We start from the raw sequence: 24265 nt of genomic DNA, 5'->3' as shown, positions 1-24265 counted from the left end.
GTGATGTTGTAGGAAGTACATACAAAAAATGCTATAACTAATTACTGTCACCCATGAGGAGCCTAGGACCTAACTGGGGAGTCAGAACAGAAGGGAAATTTTTAACACAAAGGATTACAAGACGTGTAGTAAGACAATAAATCATTAACTAAATCAGTACACATAACCCACATGATAGGTATCCAGGGAAGAGCTGGAGAGAAAGGACCCCCTAGAACAGGAGACCTGGAATTGGGCTTTAAAGAACAGGTAGGAGTTGGAGAGGAAGGCTGATTTTCCAGACTGTGGAAGGAAATGAAGGGCCTTGCCCTCTCCAGGGCTGATCTCATGGAGACCTGGCACAGGGGACTCCCTCTTGCCCCATCCCCTGGCTGAAGATGAACGCAACAGGCAGAGCCGACAGTGCCCGCAGAGGTAAAGGAGGCAGCCATGATGCTGGCCTATGATGCTGTAGCTCAGGTTGTAGTGAAGATTTAATGAGGTCATAGACACAAAACACCTTGGGTGGGAGGAAGCTGACGGCCAAGCGGTTTCTTCCTGAAGACTCCTGCGAATCTAACGTAGTCCCTGAGTTTCAAGCCAGGTGAGCTGACCCTGGGTTATGTGAGGCTTGAGCCTGTGGGCATCGGCAGAAACTATGCAGTATGGAGGATGGAGCCAGGCAGGCTCGGGGTCTCGTCCTCATCCACCACCGATGAGCAGCGTGAGTTGGGCAGGCTACCTAACGTCTTTACCTCTGTGTCTTGTTCAATAGAAAGAATAGTACTGGACCTATCTGCCCTAGGTTGTCTTGAGGGTAAGGGAACAATTGCATTGAAGTGCTCTCTAAACCGTAAAATGCTGCACAAATGTAGGGGTTATTCTCATGTTTGTCATATTAGCCGTAGATTCCCTCTCATGGAGACGTGCTCACATCTTTAAAGGTAAGCACTGCTAGACATTCAGTGACATTAGCCGGCATGGCTGCTGGGAGTGGCGGGTAGAAGCCGAGCCGTGGGGAGAGGGACTCATAGCTAGGGTAGCCTGTCCTCTGCACACGGCAGCAGTAATACAACTTCTGGTATCTGGAGACCACCCGTCTTAACTCAGATACTGTTTTTCAAATCTCTGTGTCCCCAGTGCCTAACCCAACGGAGAAAGCAGCATGACTAAATGTTCGTGATAATGTTTTAAGAAACCTATTCTCAAATTGGATTCTCATATTTAAATATTTAGTACTCCTCAGATTATTGCTTATCATACCCATTTTACAGATCGAGGAATTTAGTAAGTGGCAGAGCTAAGATTCAGGACTGTATGACTCCTTTACCTTAAGTCACTATTTCTGATCCTAGTAGACAGTGGGGTGTTTTTCTTGTTTTTGTTTTTGTTTTCAGTTTCAGCAGTGCTAGGGCGTGGCCAGGCTACATAAACAAGCCTAGCCAGGCTTCAGGGACTATTTTCACCTCTGCTGACTCCTCGGCGCTGCTGAGGCCAGGGAATCCTGCAGAGTGTATATCAGGCACATACTGCCACGGCACCCAGGCATAGACATTGCAACATCAGCAGGCAGATGTGAGAGCAGAAGGATAACAGAGTGACGCTTGGTGGTCAAAGCAGTGCGGCACCCACTGAAGAGACAGGAATGGCTGGCTTGGAGGGGAAGCAAGAGGTGGAGCCCATCTCACCCGGTGCTGGAGACAGGCTGCTAGATGTCTTTGTTGGGAAGGGGATGGTTCACTGGCTGCGGACCAGCTGTAAACACAGGGCCTCAAAAGACCACCATGGTAGCCAGCAGGTGAGCCAGTCTTGGATGAGTCACTTGAGCTCCCATGGATTTGCATGCTCTCCGTCCGTGAAGGAGAAGTGTGTGAGGGTGTGTGCTACACCTCTCCCCACACCTTCCTGCCTTTAAGCCACTTTTTCTGGCTAGGGAAGAATATGAAATCTAACGAGCTGGGGGCTTCAGCAAGATGATTGGGGACAGAGCGTCTGACACTGGGTGATGGGCGAAGAGAGGTTATTGATAAGAGCACAGAACGAGCCTAGCCAAACCAGCCGGGTCCTACCCCTGCCACCAACTGATTGTGGCATCCTTCTGAACTTCAGTTTCCTCATCTGTAAAATGGGGGAGTAAACTTAGACCTCGCAGGATTATTCTGAAATAAATAAGTGAAAATATTGTACAGATTGTAATGGACTACTCAATTCCAAAGAGTGTTCCGTGGAGCATGACAACTGCAGGATTTTAGCAAGGGTGAGTGGAAAGCGGCTGTCAAATAAGAAACTGCCGAGTAACGCCAAGTTAAACAGATGGTTCTTAACTTAGACCCGTGCCTTTCTGAGGGGAAACCTGTATGCAGGATTCCCCAAACGGACCTGTCTTCACAAGGAGAATGCACTGTTGGAAGCACAAGACAGACTGAAAGGATAATTGCTGACATTAAGAAGTACTGTGTATGCCCCACACTGTCCCAAGCCCCTTTACTCATAGTGTCTCGTTTAATCCTGACAACATCCCTGAGAGGGTACCTGTATCATCGCCATTTACAGATAAAGAAACTTGGCACCGAGAGGTTACCAAGGTTAGGTAAGGTACCCAGGATTACACAGTCGGTTCAGAGCTGGGATCCAGACACAAGCAGTCTGGCTCCAGAGCTCACTTATTTAACAGCCACACTCTGCTGCCTCCACTAAAAACTTGTTGACTGTTGATGTTGTTCCAAAAACAAGGTAATATCAGGGCCTTGTTTATGAATTATGTATTTATTTGCTAATTCAGCAAGGATTTGTCAAGCACATATTTGTGGCCAGACCCTGTAGTAGGCACTGGGAGAAGATAGTGACACGTCCTGTCCTCATTGAGCTTTTGGTCTAGCAGAGAACACAGTCAACCAAGGAGGCGATAGCAGTAGACCGTAGTAAATACTGTAACTGGGGGAGGCCTAAGGCGCTGGGAGCGCGGAGGAGCAGCAACTCCCTCCACCTTAGGAAGAATCACTGGAGGAAGAGACTGCTAGTCAGAGGCCTGAACGTGAATTTGGAGTTAGCCAGCTGAGTGGGAGAGGTGACATGCTCCAGGCAAGGGGTAGTGTTTGCAAAATCTCAGAGGCAAGAAAGAGCCTTAAAATGGGAGGGTGAGAGATAAGGACTCAGAGGTGAGGGGGCCCGACTCGTGGATATTCTTTATTAGCTGGGCTGTAATGCTGGCACTCTGGTGACATTAGTCCCTGAACTGAATAGCCCCAGCTGTGTTCCTTGAGTTCCTCTGCTTTTTATGGTAAGCACCCTACGTATAGCTCTATCATTGCACTTGTGAAATATTGTCATTTGTTCAGTGGTCCGATTCTTGCCTTAGACACTTATTCATTAGTGTGTCTCCAGCAGCTACCACCATGCATTGGTGCTCATTAAATGTTGTTTGTTGAATGAATGATGTGTTTTCTTTGTAAAATGGATTGCACCCTTCCTACTTTCTTGAGCCAACTATCGCTTTTCCTCAGGTTCTTCATTATATTGTGCAGTTAATGTCCTATGTGGCAATTCAGTGGTGCCCTTAGGGGCTTTTGAGGTGCTGTATTCTGTGAATTCCTTTTTAGCTTTATATTGTGCTGTTCTTTTCCCTCCCTGCCTGGTCAGCACTTGATTGTAATCAATCTGCCTGATTGTGAAGGCTCCCCAGCCTTCTTGTTTCCGTCTCCTAATCTGCAGTGGACTGGAAACAAGATCACTTAACATGATTTGATAAAACTGTGACTAAGAGTTAGTAATCTCTGAGTTAAGTCCTAAAGGGCTCTCTGATGGGAAAAATGCAGATGCTCTTGCCTATGGCACATGTGTGTGAGCTCCTCAGAGGCCTTCTTCCTGTTCTCCCTAGTCCAGGAAAGGTCAGGTATCACTCGGTGTGGGGTGGGAGGGATCTGTCTGGAGAGCCTCTGTTGGTGCAGAAGACCTGAGTCCATAGACCACAAGAAAATGTGGTCTGTTCTCTGCTACGTACTCCAGCAGCTCCATTTTGGCCAAACATGAAATGCTTCCAACTAAGCTAGCTTATCTGGGTGCCAGCTACAAACCTCAGGATGTTCCCCCGTAAGGCAAGTTGTGCAGAGAGTGGCTGTACCTTCACCTGAGCAAGGAAAGAAGGGAATAAGAGCCAAGGCTGGGTCCAGATGTCTAGGCTCTGAGCTCCTTTCTCTGGGCTCTGATTTGGTAATTTTCGAAATGAGGGTGACAGCATGATATGATGGAGAGAAAGAGTAAGGACTCAGGTTAGAGCTGGGTTTTAATCCTCACTCGACCACATATTAGCTGTGTGCCCTCCATGCTTCAGTTTCCTCATCTATAAAATGGGAATGATAATATCTACTGTAGAAGGTAGTTATGAGAATTAAATAGATTGTGTGACATGACCATTCCAGGCACACCGTAGAAGAAAGGCAGTAAGTGGAATCTGTTAGTATTAGGAGGAAGCATGATAAGTCTTCTGGCTTTTGGAACTTTAAGGAGGAACTCTAGTTTTGCCGGAGGGGAAAATTCACTGTCTCCATTCTAAGACCACATGGAAAAGAATGGTTTAGGAATTGTCTGGTGCTTTTGACTACCTAGGCAAGGTTACCTCTTGACTGAATTACACCCCCTTCCTTAGTGGGAAGTCAGAGAAACCTACCTGGTTGCAGGCCTTGAACCATGGGCTAGGGGTTCAGGTCGATAGGACCAAATTCCATCCCCTGGCGAAGTCAATTCAGGAGGGAACATAAGACAGTTACTCTGATAATTTCTACATGAGGCAGAAAGAAACCCTATCACCTAAGCAAGATAGCTATTCTCTGGGGTCTCAGTTCCCAGGGGAAGGCCTCAGAGGTGGCGTGACCTTCCAATTTATTGTCCAGATTGGGACTGTCCAGGACAACACAGACCAGGTTCCTCCCAGGTGAACAGGGACGTGTGTGGTCACCCACCCAGGGTGTCCTATAAAAGTGATCAAAGTGGTTTTAGGTTCTTTTATATGAAATTGGAGAGGGAAAGTCATGAATATGAGCACTAAAGTAAGACTGGGGGGCTTTGGTTCTTTGACTACATGAAATGCTATTCTTCTTACCTTCAAAAAAATGTTCACAGTGCGTTTATTAAAGGTAAAAAAAAAAGCACATTACAAAAATTGCAATTTAAGTAGTAAATCCCAATTTTTTAGGATACATACATACACAAACGTGTATGCATATGCATGAATATATAGGTATGTAGATATTATAGAGTATATATGTATGTATGTATATATATGAAGGATATATACCAAAATATTAAGAGCAGTTTCTCAAGTTGCTGAGATAGCGACCCCTTTTTTGTACTTTTCTGTAGTTCCAAAATTTTAATGGCTTTTATAAATTAAAAAAGATCTTTACAAAATAATGTTAAATACTCACTAAATTGTAAACATCTTCAAAGCAGAGGGGTATGCTACTGTTCTGCTAAGAACAGCGTCTGTCTCCTGCCCTGTCTTACCCCAGCCTTCTTTCTTCACCTGGGTAACGCCTCTTCACCCTTCAAGACTCTGGGTGTCTGGAATCCTCTCTTCATGCCCAAATTGAACTAAGCTGCCCTCTGGCTTCCCATATCATCCTGTTATACCTCCAACATAGCATTTATTTCAAATAATACTTGAAACATCTGTTTGTCGTCTGCCTCCTTCTTTGGATGAGGTCAGAGACCGTGTGTGATTCACTTCTATGTTTCCAATGAATCCTGATCCTTCATAGTAAATGTTGGTGGAACTAACTGGCCTCGGTTTTACCTTCTCTTGCCCTGCACAGATGGCCAGGCGTATAGTAGGTGCCATTATATGTTTAGTGGATGAGTGAGATGAGTAGATGAGTGAGTGAATCAGAATGCCAAGAGAAAGAAGGTGAGATTGGTGGCTCAGGCATTGGTTGCTAATGGGACGTTTGTGTTACTGTCTCCCAGTCCTGGTCACCCGAGAGGATGACTTCAACAATCGGCTGAACAACCGCGCCAGCTTCAAGGGCTGCACAGCTCTGCACTACGCTGTCCTCGCCGACGACTACCGCACCGTCAAGGTGCTGCTCGATGGAGGTGAGAGCATGGGGGGGGCGGGCCGGAGCGTGGGTGAGAGCGTGGGGGGGCGGGGCGGGGCGGACGGAGGTGAGAGCGTGGGTTAGTGGGGCGGATGGAGGTGAGAGCGTGGATGAGTGGAGCAGGTTGTGGGTCAGTGGGGCGGATGGAGGTGAGAGCGTGGGTGAGCGGGGCAGGGTGGGGCGTGGGCAGGGAAAGACTTGACAGCTTTTCCACTCTGCACATGCGGTGTTCCCCCAGAGCCGGGCCCCTCCCAGAGCTGGAGCTGCCTGATGATAGCCGTGTGCACGTGTGATTTGCCCTGTGTGGCCAGAGTGTGTTCTTTCCCTGTGTGTTATGTACCATGTCATCCTGCCTGTTTGTACGTGCCCTGAGAGTTTTGTTTGTTGCACTCCCCAAAAGTGTCCTCTCCTCTCCCCTGTGACCTCCAGAGGGGTGCTAGTTAAACAAGGGAAAGGCCCTTCACATCTCTGCTAACCCAGGTCTCAAGGACGTCCTCCGTGATCCCTCCCCTACTTAATCTCAGGTCACATTTGTCACCATATGGAAAGTGTTTTGTGTGTTCAGTAGCCTTCTCCCTAACTTGACTCTGAGCTCCCTGAAGTCCAGAACCTTGGCTGACTCATCCCTAGCACCTAGCATAGTACCCAGGACAAAGTCAGCACTCAGTAACCACGCTGAATGAGTGAATTCCCTCCCTTTGCAGAGCATCAGTTTAAATGGAGGGACAGGGTGTGCCATCTCCAGGTTCGGGCTGATCTAGTCCTATCCAGGTCTGGTTGCAGAGTTACCCTCCACCCTGCCCGACACTCCCAAGCAGCCACCTTTCCCCCACTTCCTTTTATCTCCCTCGGGCCTCTCTTTGGGATAGGGAGGGAAGCATCTTGCCAGAATGTGTGCTCCCCAGGCCCCTGAGTATGGCACACGACTGCCTGTTTATGCCCTCCCTGTACCTTCTTGAGAGGCTAGAGACCCTCTTTTGGAGCAAGACACCGGGGTCCTACTTGTCAGGGGTCATTCTCCAAGAACCGGAGACCATAGGGGTCTTCAGAGGTCCGTGGGGTTATCTACTCTCCTCCCAGCAGAAACCTCTCCTCAGCTGGCTGGCTGCCTTTCCTTGGATTCTGTCAGGGACTGAGAGAACCCTGCTTCTTCCCTGGGAGTCTATTCCATTTTAGGTGTCCACTGAGTCCATTTCTTCTCTGAGTGGTTACAATGTCTTCTTTTAAATGATCTGTACTTTTTTTCTCTGTATCTTCTGCCAGCTGTTCTCTGCAGCCAATCACTTTTCAAAATCCAATCTTCAAAGAAAGTTCTTTCCATCCCAAACCCTTTGCCTCCCTGCCCCATTATCCCCACATCATCTTCTAGCCCTTGTCATATGATTGAGTTGGAGGGATTTCCCTGTAACCCCCAAATCCAGCCACATTGGCTTAAGACTCAGACCTGGCCCATACCCCCAGCCTACAAAAGGGACCTGCCCCAGAGTGTGCGTTAGTGGGGCATTACATTGCTTAGAGTGGGACTGCTGTGGATACGTGACAGTGCCTGGGGTGATTGATGTTTTTGAAGCAAGAACTCACTGCTGGCAGAAGGAGAGACTTAGAAAACATCCACAAGCAGGATGCTGCGTACTTTGTCCTTTGGAAAGCTTTCCTGCAAGACATTTGTAGCTAAGAATTGGAGCATTCACTATGGGGCTTCACTCTGTCGTGCCTTAAAATCAATCAATACCCCCAGCCATTGTCCAGTGGTTTATATTCCCTGCTTCCTCTCAGCCCCCAAACAGACAGCGAATTCACTCTAAAAAGAGACACTCTCTCCAGCCCTCCAGATCGAACACCTTTGAAATGACGAGGCATGGGCCTTTTATGAAGTGCCTCACCCTCCCACCCCAGGCCAGCGCTGGCCCTTTGAGCCGTTCCAGGGGCATGGTTCCTGCCTGTTGACTTGGAACAGATGCCCATAGCCCCCACATTTACAGTTCGCCCACCTGCCTTTTTACACAGCATCCATTTACACCCCCTGCCCTAGCCTCCAGCCTCAAGGGCCAAAACCATTAACCCACTTATTTCTCCCTTCCTGAGCTGAACAAGTGGCCGTCACTCAGGGCCTGCAGGCCTGCCAACTTCTGACCTCCCTCCCCGCTGACCTCTCTTGGTCGGCCTGTGTATGTGACCAGCCAACCGAGAGGCAGGATCCTGCTCCCTTGTCCTGGGGGCTGTTACCAGTAACATTTCCAAAGTCTGCTGACCCCAGTTGACCTTCAGTAAGGGATTCAGGGAAGGCAGGAGGGTCTGCCTTCCTGACCATCCAGCTTTCTTAGCCTTTATTTGCCACCAGCCTGGCTGCAGCAACTTAGAGTGGCATTCTCGTGAGATCCAAGGGGCCAGCCTATGCTCACGAGGTCCACACAGAACCCCTGTCCTTGAAATTGCTTAGTTCATAGGGATTTCAGGTCTCCAGATCTTAGAGGGTTAGAGCTAGAGGGGGCAGCAGTTCTTGCCCTCTGACCAGCAGTTCCCATGGGAGGGCTAGGAGGAGGTCCGGGCAGCAACATTAGTGTGCTAATGTGGGAAGTTCTCTGACCAGTGTGGGCTAATAGAAAGGACACCTCAGTCTTCCTAGTCAGACCAACCTGAGTTTGAATCCCAGCTCCTGACCTTCCCCCCTGTATTGCCTTGGATATGTCACCTTAACTCTCTAAGCCTCCGTTTTCTCGTCTGTAAAGTAACACATGAGAAGTACATAGAGATAGCATACGGATTAGTGATAACGTCTGTAAAAGCCCTTGCTGTATGTTCCATGATTGTATAAAGAAATCAGACTCTCACCCTGGCAGCTATAATCCCATTTCTCCTTCATGAAACCTGTACTTCTACCGAACGGCTTCATAATTCTGTTTCTGCCCACAACTTCCCCACCCTGCCTAAAATGGCATCACGTTCCCTCTCTTCTCATCTAGATCCGGGATCCTTCCAGGCCTCCCTCTCAGGAAGCCTCTCCCGGGAGTTTGATCCGCTCTGAGAGCACTGCCTCTGAACTGGTACAGTGTTGGGCTGGGTGCTTGGCACAGATAGGTCTCTTCTTCACCTCCAGGAGACCCCGTAACATAGTGAAAAGAACACAGCCTGGGGAGTCAGACACCCCTGGGTTTAAAACTCAGGTCTGTAGTATGATTCTGGGCAAGCCACTTGCCATCTCTGAGACCACGGACCTCAGGGCATCCTAAGATGAGTCAGGCAAACTGTCCCTGACCCTGAGAGACGCTCAGACTGGTGGAGGAGACAGATAAGGAAATGGGCAATGGCCGCGGGGTAGGTGGTCTGGCATGGGCTGGACAAGGGACTCTGGGAACATGGAGGAGGAAATACCTGGTGAGCAGGGGCATGGAGTCAGTTACAGAAAGCTTCTCCGAGGAGGGAGTGCTTATCCTTACCGAGAAGGGTAATAGATTGCCAGACGATTTCTATGGCAGGGTTCTCAATTCACTAGTACCCGTTTTCTACCCCGACCTCCACAGAAAAGTGGATGTACAGGCAGGCCCCTGTCGTTTTCATCTCTGAAGATGCTGCTTCTGCCTGTGTTGCTTGTTAGAACAGGAAGGCTCTGCTTCATTCAGCACTTGACTGCCAAGTACAAGAAAAGGTCGGAGGGAGGGAAGAGGGAGAGGCAGGAGGGCTGGGAAGAGCAGTTATCAGGGAAGGTGGGGAGCCTCTTTCCTCAAGCCTCTGGAACTGACATCCTCATAGTTCCAGGACTGTCAAGGTGCCATCATAATTGTTTTCTCCTAGGAATGTTATCCAGCTGCCAGATCCATCTTCCTAAAACTCATCTCTCATCATGGCAGCCTTTCTAACCAGGATTCCCCCAGAGAATCGCGCCCTAATGCTCTAAGGCGTCCGTTGTACGCAAGGAATTCACTTCTCTTCCAGGCATCTAAAATGGTAGTACCATTTTTGGGAGAATTGAGAAAATCATGACTCGAATAATTTCCCATGTGTGGTTCAAAGGAGAAACCCCAATTGAGAAAGGCTTCAAGGAAAGATCATGAACTGAGGAGTCAGCTCTGAAAACTAGTCCTGCCACATAGCTGTGTGACTGTGGGCAAACTGGGACCACTCTGAGGTTCTTTCCTCACCTGGGAATGGAGTGATACCACCTACTTTCTAAGGTTTTTGTCAGGATTAGGACACATGTGTTGTCCTAATAATGCATATGTTCTACAGAGTAGGCACTTTATATATAGTTGGTATTATTAATTTCAAAAACACTCCGTGCTCACTTGTTAAAAAAAAATTTCTTTTTTAAAATCCTACCCATCCTACCTTTTTAACCTAGTTTTAGAGTTGTGCTCGTCTGACCTAACTTTTCCCCACTGCTGCCCTAATGCTCCTGCCACATTATGATGTTGACTCAGGGTTCCCACCTTACTGCCTTTACTCTCACAGGGCTTTCTGCCTCTCGTTTCCCTTTAAGACGTTGTTTCTCTGCTGGGTGGAATTCTTTCTGCCAGTCACTCTCCAGCTCTCATGCCACCTCCCTTCTGAAGTCTTCTCTGTTCCATGGATTTGGGTTCCGTCCCCCTACTCGACTGAGATAGACGGAGAGCCAGGACTGTGTTAGTTGTCCCGCGTCCTTTGCCGCAGTGCCCGCCCGTGGTTTAGTACGAGTTTGGATGCACTGATCAATCTCCGTAGCCACTGGAGATGTGGTGTCTTTGCTTCCTGGCCCACTTGCCCTTAGTGTCGGTGTGTCTGGCTGGCTGTTTAAGAGCTTCCCCTCTTCATAGTCACAGTGATGCCTCTTTTTCACCCACCAGTGCTCATCACCTCAGAAACACTTGGGACCTATGAAACTAATAGCACTTTCCCCAGGGCTTCCCTTAGCCTCTTTCCTGCCTCTCTCCAAGGACACAGCCCAATCGTCAGTGTTAACCAGGCACCATCAAATGAGTCCTTAAGTTCCCCCCCATCCCTGCCTGAGGCTAAGAGCCTTTCCAGTGCAGACATCCTTCCTCCCTGGAGCAGCCTGCTAGTTTGTTGTCGGGGCTCGAAACTTAGTTCCATTTGTTGTTCCACTTCACTGTCTGTCCATCTGGCTGCACTGCCAGATGTTGAGGGAGTCGGCCTGCCTCAGGCTGTCCTCTGATTCTTGCCAACAATACAAAGAAGGGGAATGAGCACTGGGCTGAAACTCAGATGTCTGGCTCTGCCACCAGCAAATCTTGTTTCCTTTAGGCAAATCCCTTCTCTTCCTCAGTGAAAGAGAGAAGTTAGAGTGGCTGATCCCAAGAACCCCTTCCAGCTCCAGCATCCTGTGCAGCCCCTCGGCAAGTCTTTTCATTCATTTTTCAAACACTTACTGAGTATCTCTCCTGTCCTAGGCCCCACCCGAGGCACCAGGGAAATAAAGATGATCCAGGCATGGTCTTTGCCCTTAAGGAACTCCTAGTTCAATGAGGAAATCATACATTTTAACCAAGAAATGCTGCTGGCTGGTATGTTAATGGAGATGTGTAGAAGGTGCTGAGGGATCACAGAGAAATCCCTTCACATCTCTGGGGAAGGCAGGGAGAGCAGATGTAGGAGGTGGTGTTTGTACTAGGTCTTTAAGGATGACTGCAAGTTTACCAGGTAGGTGAGGGAGAAAGGCAGAGGGAACAGCATGTTCGGAGGCATGGATTATGAAGCAGCACACTTTATTCAGTACATTACAGGCACTTCAGAAGAGCTGAATTTATAGAGTTTGGATGGAAGGGTCAGAAAGCAAGAGTGGAAAGCAGGAGCCAACAATGAAGGCCTGTAACATAAACTCTGCTAAGAAAATGGGATTTTAACCTCCAGTGGGAAACCATTAAGATTTAGTGGAAAATCACTTTGATGTATGTTTAATGTGAAAGGTGCTTTAGAAGTTTCAAAATTGTTTATCAGTAATTGAGTAGGTAATAAATTATGGAATGTTCACACAATGGAATAATAAATTGAATGACTGAATGAACGAATTCTTGCTCTGTACAACATGGATGAATCTCACAAACCTTAGCACAAGCTGGACGTGAAGTGTGACAACATTTATATGTAAAGTTCAAAATAGACAAAACTAGCCAGTAGTGTAAGAGGTCACAGTAGTAGTTACCCTCGAGGGGGCAGGTAGTAACGGGCCTTCTGGGGTGCTGTAATGTTCTGTTTCTTTATCTAGGTGCTAGGTTATGCAGGCGTGTTCATTCACCTTGTGAAGATTCACTGAGCTGCCCTCTTATGTACATTTTGTACATATTGTTATACTTGAAAGAAAAATGGGGAAAAATGGATTAGAAGGGGCGTGATCGGAGAAAGGGAAAATACTGCATTTGAAAGCTATTATAATTGTCTAAACCTAAACCTAAATTGTCTAAACCTAAAACAAGACAGTGGGAAAGGAGAGAGGAGGAATGGTCCCAGGAAGGTTTAAGCATAGACTCAGTAGGGTCAGATGGGGAGAGAGAAGTAGTCAAGATGAGGTCCAGGTTCTGGACTGGATGGCAAGCAGGTGCTATGTACCTGTACGGAGGTAAGGGATATTGAAAGGAGGTGTGGGTGGAGTGGAGGTACAGGGGAATGACCAGTTCTGTTTGGAACATTCTTTCCGTCCCTCCCTCCTTTAGATTCCCTGGTGCAGCATTCTAACTACCCCCTTGCTTCCTTCTCCCTCCTTTATATTCACCTGATGAAATGCTAACCCTAGTAAAACTCAGTTTCTTTTTACTTTACGTCTATGTCTGGAAAGATGAATATTGCTGGAGAAAAAAAGTCACAAAGCAATGCTAACAGGACTCACTCTGCATTTATGTCCATGCGTCTCAGTCAGCACTGCCAGGCACAGCGCTGTACTTTGTGAGTGAAAGCACTGTCTTATTCTGGACCACGCCAGTTTTCTCATACCTTCTTCTCTCTCCTCAAATCTTCAGTACGCTCCTTCCCCAACTGCTTAGCTAATGCTTTCACCGCACACCTCATAGAGAAAATAGATTGCAATCGAAAGGGAACAACTACCTCATCTCCCAGGCTGTCTACCTGCATCTGTGCTCCAGTATTCTGCCTGCCTTCCTCCATATTGGAAGAAGTTCCTAAGGTCAGCGCTGCATCTGGGCCCGGGCTCCTGTGTTTCCTCTGGCTTCTCAAGGACTTTCCTCCTCCAGTTAGCCCCCGTCTCTCCTGCACTGTGTCTTCTACGCTCTGCTGGCTCCTTCCCATCAGCGTGAAAACATGCCTTAATATCACTCATCTTAAACTACAAAGCAAACTAAAGACTTCCTTTGATTTCCAGGTGTACCTCATTTCTCTGCATCCCTTCTCAGTAAAAGTTCTCAAAAAGAATGACTGCTCTCCACTTAAATCCTCTTCCCCAGTACCTGTTCTTTCCTCAGTCTCATTGTAAACATGGCCAAAATCTACTTGCGTTTTTCTCCCAAATTTGGCACCCTAGGTCTTCTCCATCTCAGTCAACGATGCCATCATCTACCCAGGTTTTTAGACCACAAATCTGCGAGTCCTCCTTGAATTCTTTTCCCTTTGTATTCCCCATTCAGACCTTCATTAACCCTTGTCAGTTGTACCTCTAAAGTACATATTGACCCCATGCCCCTTTTGGCATTTCCGTTGCTGTAACTCTAGTCAAGTTCAGGGCGACAGTCCGGGTCTCCTGGGCGAGCACCACAGCCTCCTGACTAGTCTCGCCATTTCCTCTCTTGTCTCCCTAAACTCACCCTCCAAATAATAGCCAGAGCGGTCTCTTTAAAATATAAATCCTGTTATTCTCCTACTTAAAACCTTTCATTGGCTTCCCACTGAGCCTAAAATGAAATCTGAATTCCTTACCAGAGTCTACCAAGCTCTGTGTCATCTAGAGCTAACCTGCCTCTGCGACCTCACCTCTAGTCACTCTCCCCCTTGTCCTCTGTTCTCCAGGAACTCTGGCCTTCTCTGGTCCCTCAGACGCACCTTGGCCCTTTGTACCTACCTCTACCATTGATGGAGGCACTCTCCCCATTGGGAATTCAGGTCTCCCCTCCTCAGAGAGCCCTTCCCTGACCACATCCTGGTAAAAGTAGCTCGCCCAGTCACTTTATGTCATATTACCCTGTTTATCTACTTCATGGTACCGATCAGTCCCTGAAATGACCATGTTTATTTGTTTGTTAAGTTGATCCTCTATCTCCCTGACTAGGATGTAAGCCGTGTGATCACAAATGTCTCTTTATTTCACTGCTATATTCACAGCTCCTTGAAAAAAATATGCACAGCTGACGTGTGGTAGGTGATTAATAAATAGCTGTTGACCAGCTGAGGATCCTGTGGGACACTCAAGTAGAAATGTGTAGCAGGCAGTTGGATAAATGGAAGCCCAGGAGAGAAGGGACCCTAAATTGGACATGAAGATTTGAGAGTTGTCCGTCTCTCGGAGGCTGGCTAAGTCTGTGAGTGCTCCACAGACAGCTGGAGCACTAAGCTGGCCCACGGACACAGTGAGAGAACCTACATTTTAGATGTGAGCATGAGACGAGGAAAAAGATTCAAGGAAACAGAGGGAAAGGGGGAAGCAGAAGAGAGTGGGGAATGGGTTGCTTTAAGGCAGTGCTGCTTAATCTGTGAAAAACCTGCGAAAAACCTATCTCTTCTTGCTCATGAATGAATCTGTTTATAAAATCCAATAAAAATGAATTATTTGAAAAATTATATTTTAAAAAGGCATACAAAATACAGTCCTGAATTTGTCATTAGGTTCAACAGATATAAAATTACTTAAGTCATTATAAAAGTCTCCACTTACTGTGCTCATCTCATGGAGGACTGGTGACAAAGCTCGCGAAATGGCACCAGTCCACAGACCATACTGTTCCAGTGGTACTCCCAGGCAGGGAGGGAAGACACATGAGCAGAATATAGCCTTTGCCTTCAGGTAGCTTAAAGTCCAGTGGGGTAGACAGTTTGGAACACACAGTCTTACTGCATGGCAGAGAGGTCAAAGCACTACCGTCAGGAGGCAGGCATTGGGGACCATGACCTGCCCCAGCTCTGCCACTGTCTCATCCCTATAGGGCCTTTGGCAGATCACGGCCCCTCTCTGCCATCACTTTTTTCATCTATATGATGAAGAAATTGTTTCAGATAATTGGATGCTGAGGGTCTCCTCCTATTTGGATACAGAGCTAAAAACTCTCCATGCCAGCAGTTGTCTATTGGAAGGATGGGGAGTGACTGCTAGTGGGCACAAGATTTCTTTTGGGGGTGATGAAAATATTCTAAAATTAGATTACGGTGATGATTGTACAATTCTGTAAGTACATTAAAAAACATTAATTTGTGTACTTGAAGTGGATGAGCTTTATGGTATGTAAATTATATCTCAAGTAAGGTTGTTAAAAAAAGAAAAGAAAGAAAGAAAATCCTCCCTGCCACTCAAAACCAGAAAAGATTGGCTTGGAAGGGTGACTGGTTGCAGGCCCAAAAGCCGAGAGGACTTGACTGCCCTCATAGCTAAGGTGGCAGCTGAGAGGACCCCCTCTGTTGTATATAAAAGTCTCCATTTCTGAATTTGCAAAGTACTGTAAGAATAATTTATAGTAATAAATTTAAAAACCAACTTTTTATTGCCCTCTCACCAGCTGCAACGTGTTTTATACCAGTGAATTTTTGCAATAATGCAGTATGATACATTTTTCAACTTTGAATAAAGAATCCTTGAACTTAAAAAAAAAGGAATACTATTTAAAATGTACTTGTAAAACTTTCTCTTTTCCATACCGGTCTTTTTATTGATTTCCTGTTATTACTTTAACAAGTGTTTATTGCACTCCCCATCCTTGTGAAGCTTAAAGTCTGGCAGTATAGACATTAGGCAAATAATTACAAAATTACTAGCTAAGTACCATTGAGACAAGTATTGTTAAGGAAGAGTAGAGGGTACCATGAGAGTAATGGGGCCCTAATCTAGTCTGAAGAGGGTGAGGGAAGTCTTCCTGAGCACATGACATATACGTTGAGACCTATAGATATTAGCCTATCACTTAACTTTAGAAAATCCTGTACAGAGGGGTGGTCTTTAGTCACCCAAAGGGACCCAGCAGTACATTTGAGGCACTGTGGGGAAGGGAGGTTCGGTGGTATTGTAACTGCAATCCATGTGATACATTGGGGTGCCCTCAGTGACCTTGAGTCCTGCCCTTGGCCTAATCAGCCCTTTGCCCGGTGCAGAAAGAACTGTCCTTGCTAACCCCCAGTGAAAGGTATTTCTGTATCCCAGATTCTGTGGATACACAGGAGTCACTGCATGGTTGAGTTAGAGATGAGTGCCTGGTCACCAGAGCCCAAGTTCTCCAGAGCCACTTGCCATCCAGGCACCCTCATTTCATCAAGGCTTTAATCGGCTCCAAACAGTCCTCAGATGAGCCTGGCTGGTATCCGGCATGACCTCATCGCCGCCAACAGTGGCAGCTGGAAGCCAAGGCTCCCCTGGGTGACGGAGAGGTCAGCATCAGCTGGGCCAGGTCTCTTCTGCATCCTGTGCTCTCCTCCACCTGCACTGGGCCTGCAGAGCTGTAGGATTCAGATTTCCCAAGGCGGGGCCAGCTGCCCTTTGCTAGCCCATTCATGCCCCTCCAGAGCATGTGTTCTCGGGCAGAATGCACAGAGGAAGGGCAACAATGCAGCTTTCAGAAGGGGAACATCAGTGTGAAGGCCAGAGCCTGCACATAGCAGCAAAGGCCCATTCCAGGTCCCTTCTCAGAAGGAATCGTTTCTAGCATTCGTGTGCTCTCTTCCTCTACACAGAGGCCAGGCAGTGTCCTGGCAGGGACATAGCAGAGACGCTTTCTCTGGGCTTGTACCACAAACTTCTTCCTGAAGATCATTTGTGAAATGAACTTTTTAATGTAGCAGAAGAAGGAGCTTGCACTTCAGGACTCCTTCAGAGACTCCCTTGAAGTAATGACCCTGGTGTGGTCGGAGGTGCTGCCTCGAGGTCACGCCATCTGGCACAAACTCAGCCTTGCTGTGGGACCTTGAGCAAGTCCTTCCCCCTCCCTGAGACTCAGTTTCCCCATCTGTAAAATTAGATAACTAGACTGCCATCTCAAAGCTCCCTTCCATTTTCATATTGTGTGATTCTGACAGAATAATTGCCCTCTGATTTATCTAATTGCAAATCCAAGTATTCATACTTATTCAGCAACTATTAATTATTTCCTGCAGCTGACCACCAGCAACGCTCTTCTAGGTTTCTGATGTATGCTCTTAAAGGATCCTGTGTAATTTCTTTATCGCACTTACCACATGTAGTTATTTGGCTGTTTGATTAATAGATCTCTCCTTCACAACATAACGTGTTCCCTGACGGTAGGGTCTGCATCTTCAGTGCTTATATTCCCAGCACCTTGCACTACCCTTAGTACATGATAGGTGCTCAGTGAATATATGTTGAATAAGTTAATTTATTAATGAGCAATAGGCATTGTGGGAAATAAAAATGATACAGGCCCTTCAGACTGCACAGTGTAGTGTACTAGTTTGGTGAAAAGGCCCATACACAAAGCACACTGAGAACAGCTCTGGATGGTAGGTAATAGGACTCTAAATTAAACGTAGGCAAAGGCCAGAATAGGCAAGTGTAGTGGATGGGGAGGAGAAAGATCAGTGTTGGCATTATAGAAGACTTCCTGGAGGGGCACTGGAGGCAGACCCCGAAGGATAGGGAGAATTCAAACCAGCAGAGGGGAGGAGGAAAGCAACAACAGAAATGAGCCTTACTCATTATACCTGGAAGGGCCTGGCCACCTGCTGGATTGTGGGTAGGGGAGCTGGAGTGTGGAGGGCCTTGGGGATGAGCCAGACGACTTGCATTTAACGTTGAAGTCAGTAGAGAGATCCTGAAGTGACTGTCTGTTGTTTGTTTAGTGACTTTAGTCATTTTTACTTTAAAAATGTACAAGATAAAAATTTCGAGTAGTATGGAGGATATGTAATGGAACGGAGATCTCCCTTCCATATCCCGTGTCGTCCTCACAGGCAAACATTGTAACTTCCCTTATGTATCCTGTCCGTTGCTGCTGTAAACAGATTATCACAAATTTAGTGGCTTAAAACAACCCAAATTTATTATCTTACAGTTCTGGAGGTAAATCTGAAATGGCTCTCACTGCACTAAACTCAAGGTGTCTGCAGAGTTGCATTCCTGTTTGGAGACTCAGAGAGAATCTGGTTTTGTTTGGTTTGTTTTTTGGTTTGTTTGTCTGTTTTTGCCTTTCCCAGCTTCTCGAGGCTGCCCACATTCCTTGCCTCATAGCTCCCTTCCATCGTCAAGCCAGCAGTAGTCAGTGAAGTCTGTCATATTTCATCACTCTGACACTGACTTTTCTGCTTCCCTCTTTCACTTATAAGGACCCTTGTGATTACGTTGGGTCCTCCTAGATAATCCAAGGTAATCTTCCCATCTCAGAATCAGCTGCTGAACAAACTTAATTCTGTCTGCAGCTGTAATTCCCATTTGCCGAGTAATTTACTAAATTCACAGGTTCCAGGAATTAAAGCGTGGATATCATTGGGTGGGGGCGGGGGTCCGCATTATTCTGCCTACCACACTCTTAGAGATATTTTATAACATGGAATTTTATTTCCCTGTTTTGGAATAATTAATACAACACAGTATGAAATTCAAAAGGGTTTTCAGTGAAAAGTCTTACTCCCACCGCCCCCTTTCTCCAACCCAAGTATTGTCCAGTTTCTCCACTGTATTGTTACTACTTTTTCCCTTGAAATTAATAAACAGTCTGTGGGGAGACATTTTTAGATCGTGCAAATATCCTGCTTCTCATCAAAATTTCTCCCTGGACTCAGCATCTATTGATGATTCTTTCCTGAACCAGTCTGTATGTAACGGTTGGAAAGTGGGTATTTTACATATTTTCCAACTCTACAGCACTCCCTCCACGGTGATCGTGAGCACCTGGCGTCCTGTGGTAAGCAAGAACTCTTCTCCCGTTGAGTTATGATCAATATGTGCCCATAAATACTCTTGCTTTAACGTTCTGTAATTCTTTACTGTCCTTTGTTATGGAGGTGCTAAAATGCTCTCATATTTGGCCAGTGTGGCATGGCCCTCCCCATCTTTTTTCTTTTTAAGCACTTTCATATTTTTGAACAAGGTGTGTCAGTCTTATCTTGTATCTACCTTGCTGCTGCCCTGGAATCAGCCATTTCTCTGAGATCCCTAAGACTTTTTAGTGGGCATTTGTATTAGGCTGAAACCTGAGTACCAGGTATGCTCATTACGCCTTCTGTTGACAAAGCCAAGAGATATACATAGGCATATACGCACGTGCATACACATCCATCACATACGTGGGTATACATGGACACACATGGATATACATGTGCACATACATGTTTCAGAAATCCTGAGCACTACTGCCTCCCATTCCAGTCCATCCCTACAGTGTTCTTTCCTGTCTTCACACATTCCATATTACGTCCCTTCCATAGTGAGAATGCTGGCTGCAAACAGCACTGATGCATTTACTCATTTGCCTAATCCTATTACGATACACTTAAAAAAGCTTCAGCTTTCTTCAGCTGTACCACTGGAGAAAGCAAACCTTCTAAAAAGAGTTCAGGTCAAGATTTGTTTGCAGTCCTTGTCTTTTTACTCCATCCAAGGCTAAGGGTAAATACTCAAATTCTAGGTCCATAAACTACTTGGGTGTTTTCTTATCCCTTCGGTGTGTTTATGTTACTCATTTGAAATAGAGTTGGGTTAATTTTTCAGTTTGCTTTCAGTTTTAGAGTTTTTCTCCCCTACCTATCTATCCTTGTTTTAATTTTGTTGTTTGAATCTGTAGAACATTGTTACTAAAAACTACAGGAAGCTTATCCTCAGAGAAGTAAGACTTCCTCCTGTATCCCTTTCCGCTTTTTTCTGTTCCGTGCAATGAGACCGGACCCCTGATGATTAACCAGTTTTGTTGTTTTCTGGTTTATCCTTCTTGTGTTCCTTTGTGTAAGCAAATATATGTGTTTTCTTGGTTCCCTTTCCTACACAAAAGGTAGCCTAGTATATATACTCTTGTGCGGTTTTCATTTTTCTTAACCATGTTTCTTAGACATCGCTTTATCAGTTCACAGTGATCTTCATTCTTTCTTTTTATATTTTTTTACAGCTACATAGTACTCCATTGTTTGTATGTGCTGTATATCCTAGGCTTGGACTTTGAGATTTCGAATATTTTGCAATTACTAATCATGATACGTTGAATAACCTTATATGTATATTTTGGGAATGTTGGAGGTGTGATTACCAGAAAGTCCTAGAAGTGGCATTGCTGGGTCAAAGTGTAACTGCATATGTCCTTTGGCTAGATACTGTGAATAGAAGTTGTTCCATTTTGCATTCCCACTAGCACTGTATAAAAGTGTTTTCTCACAATCTCTCCAACACAGTGTATTGTCAAGCTTTTGGATTTTTGCAGTCTGATAGGTGAGATATGATATCTCACTGTAGTTTTAGTTTGATTCTCTTATTGTGAGTGAAGTTAAACATCATTTCATATGTTTAAGAGCCATTTTAGATCTCTTTTTATGAATAGTCTATTCATGTCTTTTGCCCATTTTTCTTTGCCCAGTATTTTCTCCCATTTTGGATTGGTAGGGTTTTAACACTTCCCATATAATCCTAATACACAGTCAGTATTGCGAAAACCACTGGGATGGTTTAAACTGTACAAATTGGAACTGTTTTTTAAAGGAGCATACATACAGGAAGGGGGGAGGTGAGGACTCCGCCTTTAGTGTCACCTAAAACTTGGGACAGAAGAAGGAATAGAAACCTGCAAAGGAGACAAAGTCATAGGTTTTGTGTATAATGGAAACCTGGGTAGACCAGAATCAAAAGGAAACAGGGTTGGCCAGTAGTACTGACTGCTCAGCCATGAGCAAAGAGAAGAGGAGGTTGCCAGGAGTGGGACTGAGGTTCACAGCCTGACCCCCCAACACGTCCTTCCTGCTCATTCAGGCCGAGAGAAGATTCTCCAGGTCTCTGAGTGATATTGCCCAGCAGTATTGCCAGGGATGATAGGAGGCCTCTCCTGACAAATTGAAGGAACAGAGAGCCCATCTGCCTCTTCACGGGGGCATAGTTATTCAGGCAGCAAATATTTATTAAACTCCTACTGAATGCCAGGTACTGAGCACAGGATATGACAACCATGACCTCATTTTTCACCTGTGCTTCTCTCACACCACTTTCTAAAAAGTTAGAGTTTTCCTTCACCCAAGTCCATTTATCTGGTTTGTGGTGCAGCCACAACACTGAGACAAACATGGTAAAGTCCTTAGAATTAATTAGGGAAAAGCACTCTCGAGAAAAATGGAATCACTAGCACCAGCAAGAAGCGCTGGGTGAAAAATGGTCCTCTTGCTGTGGACTCCAAGTCTACTCCCAGTCCTCTCCTTTCTCCGAATCTCCCACTCCTTTCCACTTTTATTTTGTTTTTGGTGACTTGCCTGGTGTTCATTGGAAGAGTCCTTCTTGGCAGGGGCCTCTGGTTATTTATTTATTTGTTTATTTTAAGCAACAATTTTATGAGGGAGATAAGTAATTCCTTCAGCCTTGTTGGGGGTTGAAAAGAAGACATCAGCACATGAATGGTTCCTATGGCCAGAACTAGAGCCTGTGGCATTTAATATCACAGTTAAATATACCCCTCGCCACTCTTGATTCTGTCTATACCGAGAAGTACAATTAGCAAAACTGTTTCATTAGTTTCTGTTTCTGCAAGTGTTCTCAAAGCCAACTGTAAATTAGGCCTCCTGTCCTTCGTAGGTCTGAGTGAAAGTCTGTATATTTGAGTATACTTCCAATGAGCCTGGCTCGGCCACTTTAATGTACTTCTCCTCCAAGCAGAAGGCTTTACGTAGCTTTGGGAATAGACGTGTGAGTGGAGGCGTAAGCCATCTCTTGATAACCCCTCTTCCCTGCTATGGACATTAGGCTAGGACTGGTCAACAGAAGCTTAAACATCTGGTCAGCTCAGTCCTTTGGGGTGCTTGGTGTTTTATGGACAACCCATCAAGATTGATTGGCCTTGTAACTGAATTAGCCAGATGTGTGGGCATTGTGTGCCCTTTCCTCAGCCTCCCTTCAATGTTGTTAGATGGAAGCAGACATGAGATTAGCATGTTTGAAGATGATGTGTTTTCAGTGTATGAACAAAAGCTGTCGCCTTCTGCAGAGACTGTGGTTCTGCCCCAGACGTCAGCAGTGTAATTATGACTGCTAAATTCAGCCCAGACCCCAGGCTCGCCTGCCTTGGTCTCAGCTGTCACTTGCGGGGGCGGGGGGGGGGGTGCAGAAGCCCAGGGACCCAGGCTCTTATTATAGTCCACTTTGAACTCTGCTTTATCCAGAGCCTTTCCCTCCCCACTGATAATTGCTCCCAGCTGCTTTCTGGTCATAGAAGCTCCTGCTGCCACCTCTGGGGGTAGTCTATGCTGGATTGTGGGGAAAGGGAGAAATGGGGCTGGCCTCTCGAAAGCCTACAACTTCCAGGAACTTGCCCAACATGAAAATGAGCTGACAACCTCCATACTTGCAATGCCTGTGTCACATACTATTCAGAGCATTATCCCGCCTCTACAAAACCCTTACATTAGGTTTGCATTGAACAGAAATCCTTGGCAGTTTTTGCTTTTGCTCTTTTCCCCACCTAACTCTGTATATGAAGTATATTTGAACATTCATTTCCATGCTTTTGTCCCACCTCTTTTCTACCTAGATTAGCCTGCATATTTGTCTTAAAACAAACCAGGCATTTTCCTGTCTCCAGTAGTCTGCTGATGCTTAATATTCTGTAGACATCACATACTCAGTGTGTCAAAGATAACCCAGCCTTCCTCAGAGTTTCTTCCATATGCCCTGTTTAGTGAATCTACTGATGACCCAAACAAGAATGGATTAGATGTAAGTCTGATGACTTCGCCCTCACTTTCCACCAAGCCCGTCTTTCTTAGAATTTTTTCTCAAGTCCATTCTCTCTCCTCTGTCCCCACTACCCCAGTTCAGACTTCAGCACTCTCATCTGGACCAGTGTAACAGCCTTGTTGGTGTGCCTGTCTTCAGGCTCCCCTTCACACAAGCCTCTAGCTCACAAAACCCTGCCACTCCTCTGTTTGAAAACCTTCAGCAGTTCCCAATGTCTATAGATGAACCCAGATGTCTAACCCAGCATGTCAGTCTCTGAAGCCCACCATGAATCTTCTGCCGTCCTTTCTCCAGGTGGGCCTGGGGACACCAGGAATAGTCATTGCCACAGGCCCACTCAGCTGCTCACTCCCTAGCCTGGAGTTTTTTCTGCCTCCAAAAACTTGGCTCATTCTCCTTTCTCTACCTGGGATGCCCTTTCCCCACTTCTCCACCTACACCAAGCTTTTGCTTCGTCTTCAAGAACCAACTCATTTATGTCTCTACTGTGTAACTTTCCCTGATTTTCCCACATAAGGAATCACTTCTCACTCTGTTCCCCCACAGCAATTTTGGGAGGCTATTTTATTGTTTTAAAGATTACAATTGAAACTTCAAAAAAACAGTTTAACATTTATCTCCTCCTCACATATCCTGTGCCCCCTGTTCCTCTGATTCTGCAGCCAGTAGCCCTGGCCAGGTCTCTAACCTGTAGAAGGCCACCACAGTCTCCCTTCCGTCTGCTGCGTGGGGCTGCTGTTAACATTGCTCAATACCACAGTTCTGCACATATACCATTGGTGAGACGCTCTGTAGGAAGGAATGCTTAATAATGGTAATTGTAGTAAAAATAACAATAGCTATCATTTATTGAGTTCTTATCAAGCTCTGTACTAAGGCTTTAATCTTTTAATACTTAAAATAAGTCCGAGTTTGATATTCTTATTACTGACATAAACAAATGCACTAGGCTGTTAAGCAACTTGCCAAGTTGCACTGCTGGTAAGTAGCAAAGCCACTGTGGTGTATCTGTGAGGGTAACCTCAGGAGCAGGATTCCAGTCTGTGTCCCCAGTGCCTGTCCAGGGGCTGGCATAAAATAGGTGCGCAGAAATGGTGGCTGGCTGACGGAATGAATGAATGAATCCGTGTTCTTCCATTGAACTTGCCTCCAGGCTTAAGAGGGACTGGCTGAGCATCTGTAGCTC

The 24265-nt window shown here is 46.1% G+C and overlaps 1 protein-coding gene across 2 annotated transcripts in view; it reads left to right on the top strand.

The window, feature by feature from the left end:
* Positions 1–24265, top strand: part of CLPB (ClpB family mitochondrial disaggregase) — a 136992-nt gene that overhangs the window by 64905 nt on the left and 47822 nt on the right. For both annotated transcript variants that reach the window (XM_081062572.1, XM_081062571.1), the window contains exon 5: positions 5941–6069. In XM_081062572.1, the coding sequence (XP_080918698.1) occupies positions 5941–6069 (129 nt within the window). The remainder of the gene's footprint in view (positions 1–5940; positions 6070–24265) is intronic.

This window comes from Rhinolophus hipposideros (assembly GCF_964194185.1).
Source record: "Rhinolophus hipposideros genome assembly, chromosome: 10".
Taxonomy (NCBI): Eukaryota; Metazoa; Chordata; class Mammalia; order Chiroptera; family Rhinolophidae; genus Rhinolophus; species Rhinolophus hipposideros.
This window is presented reverse-complemented; position numbering and strand designations above follow the sequence as displayed.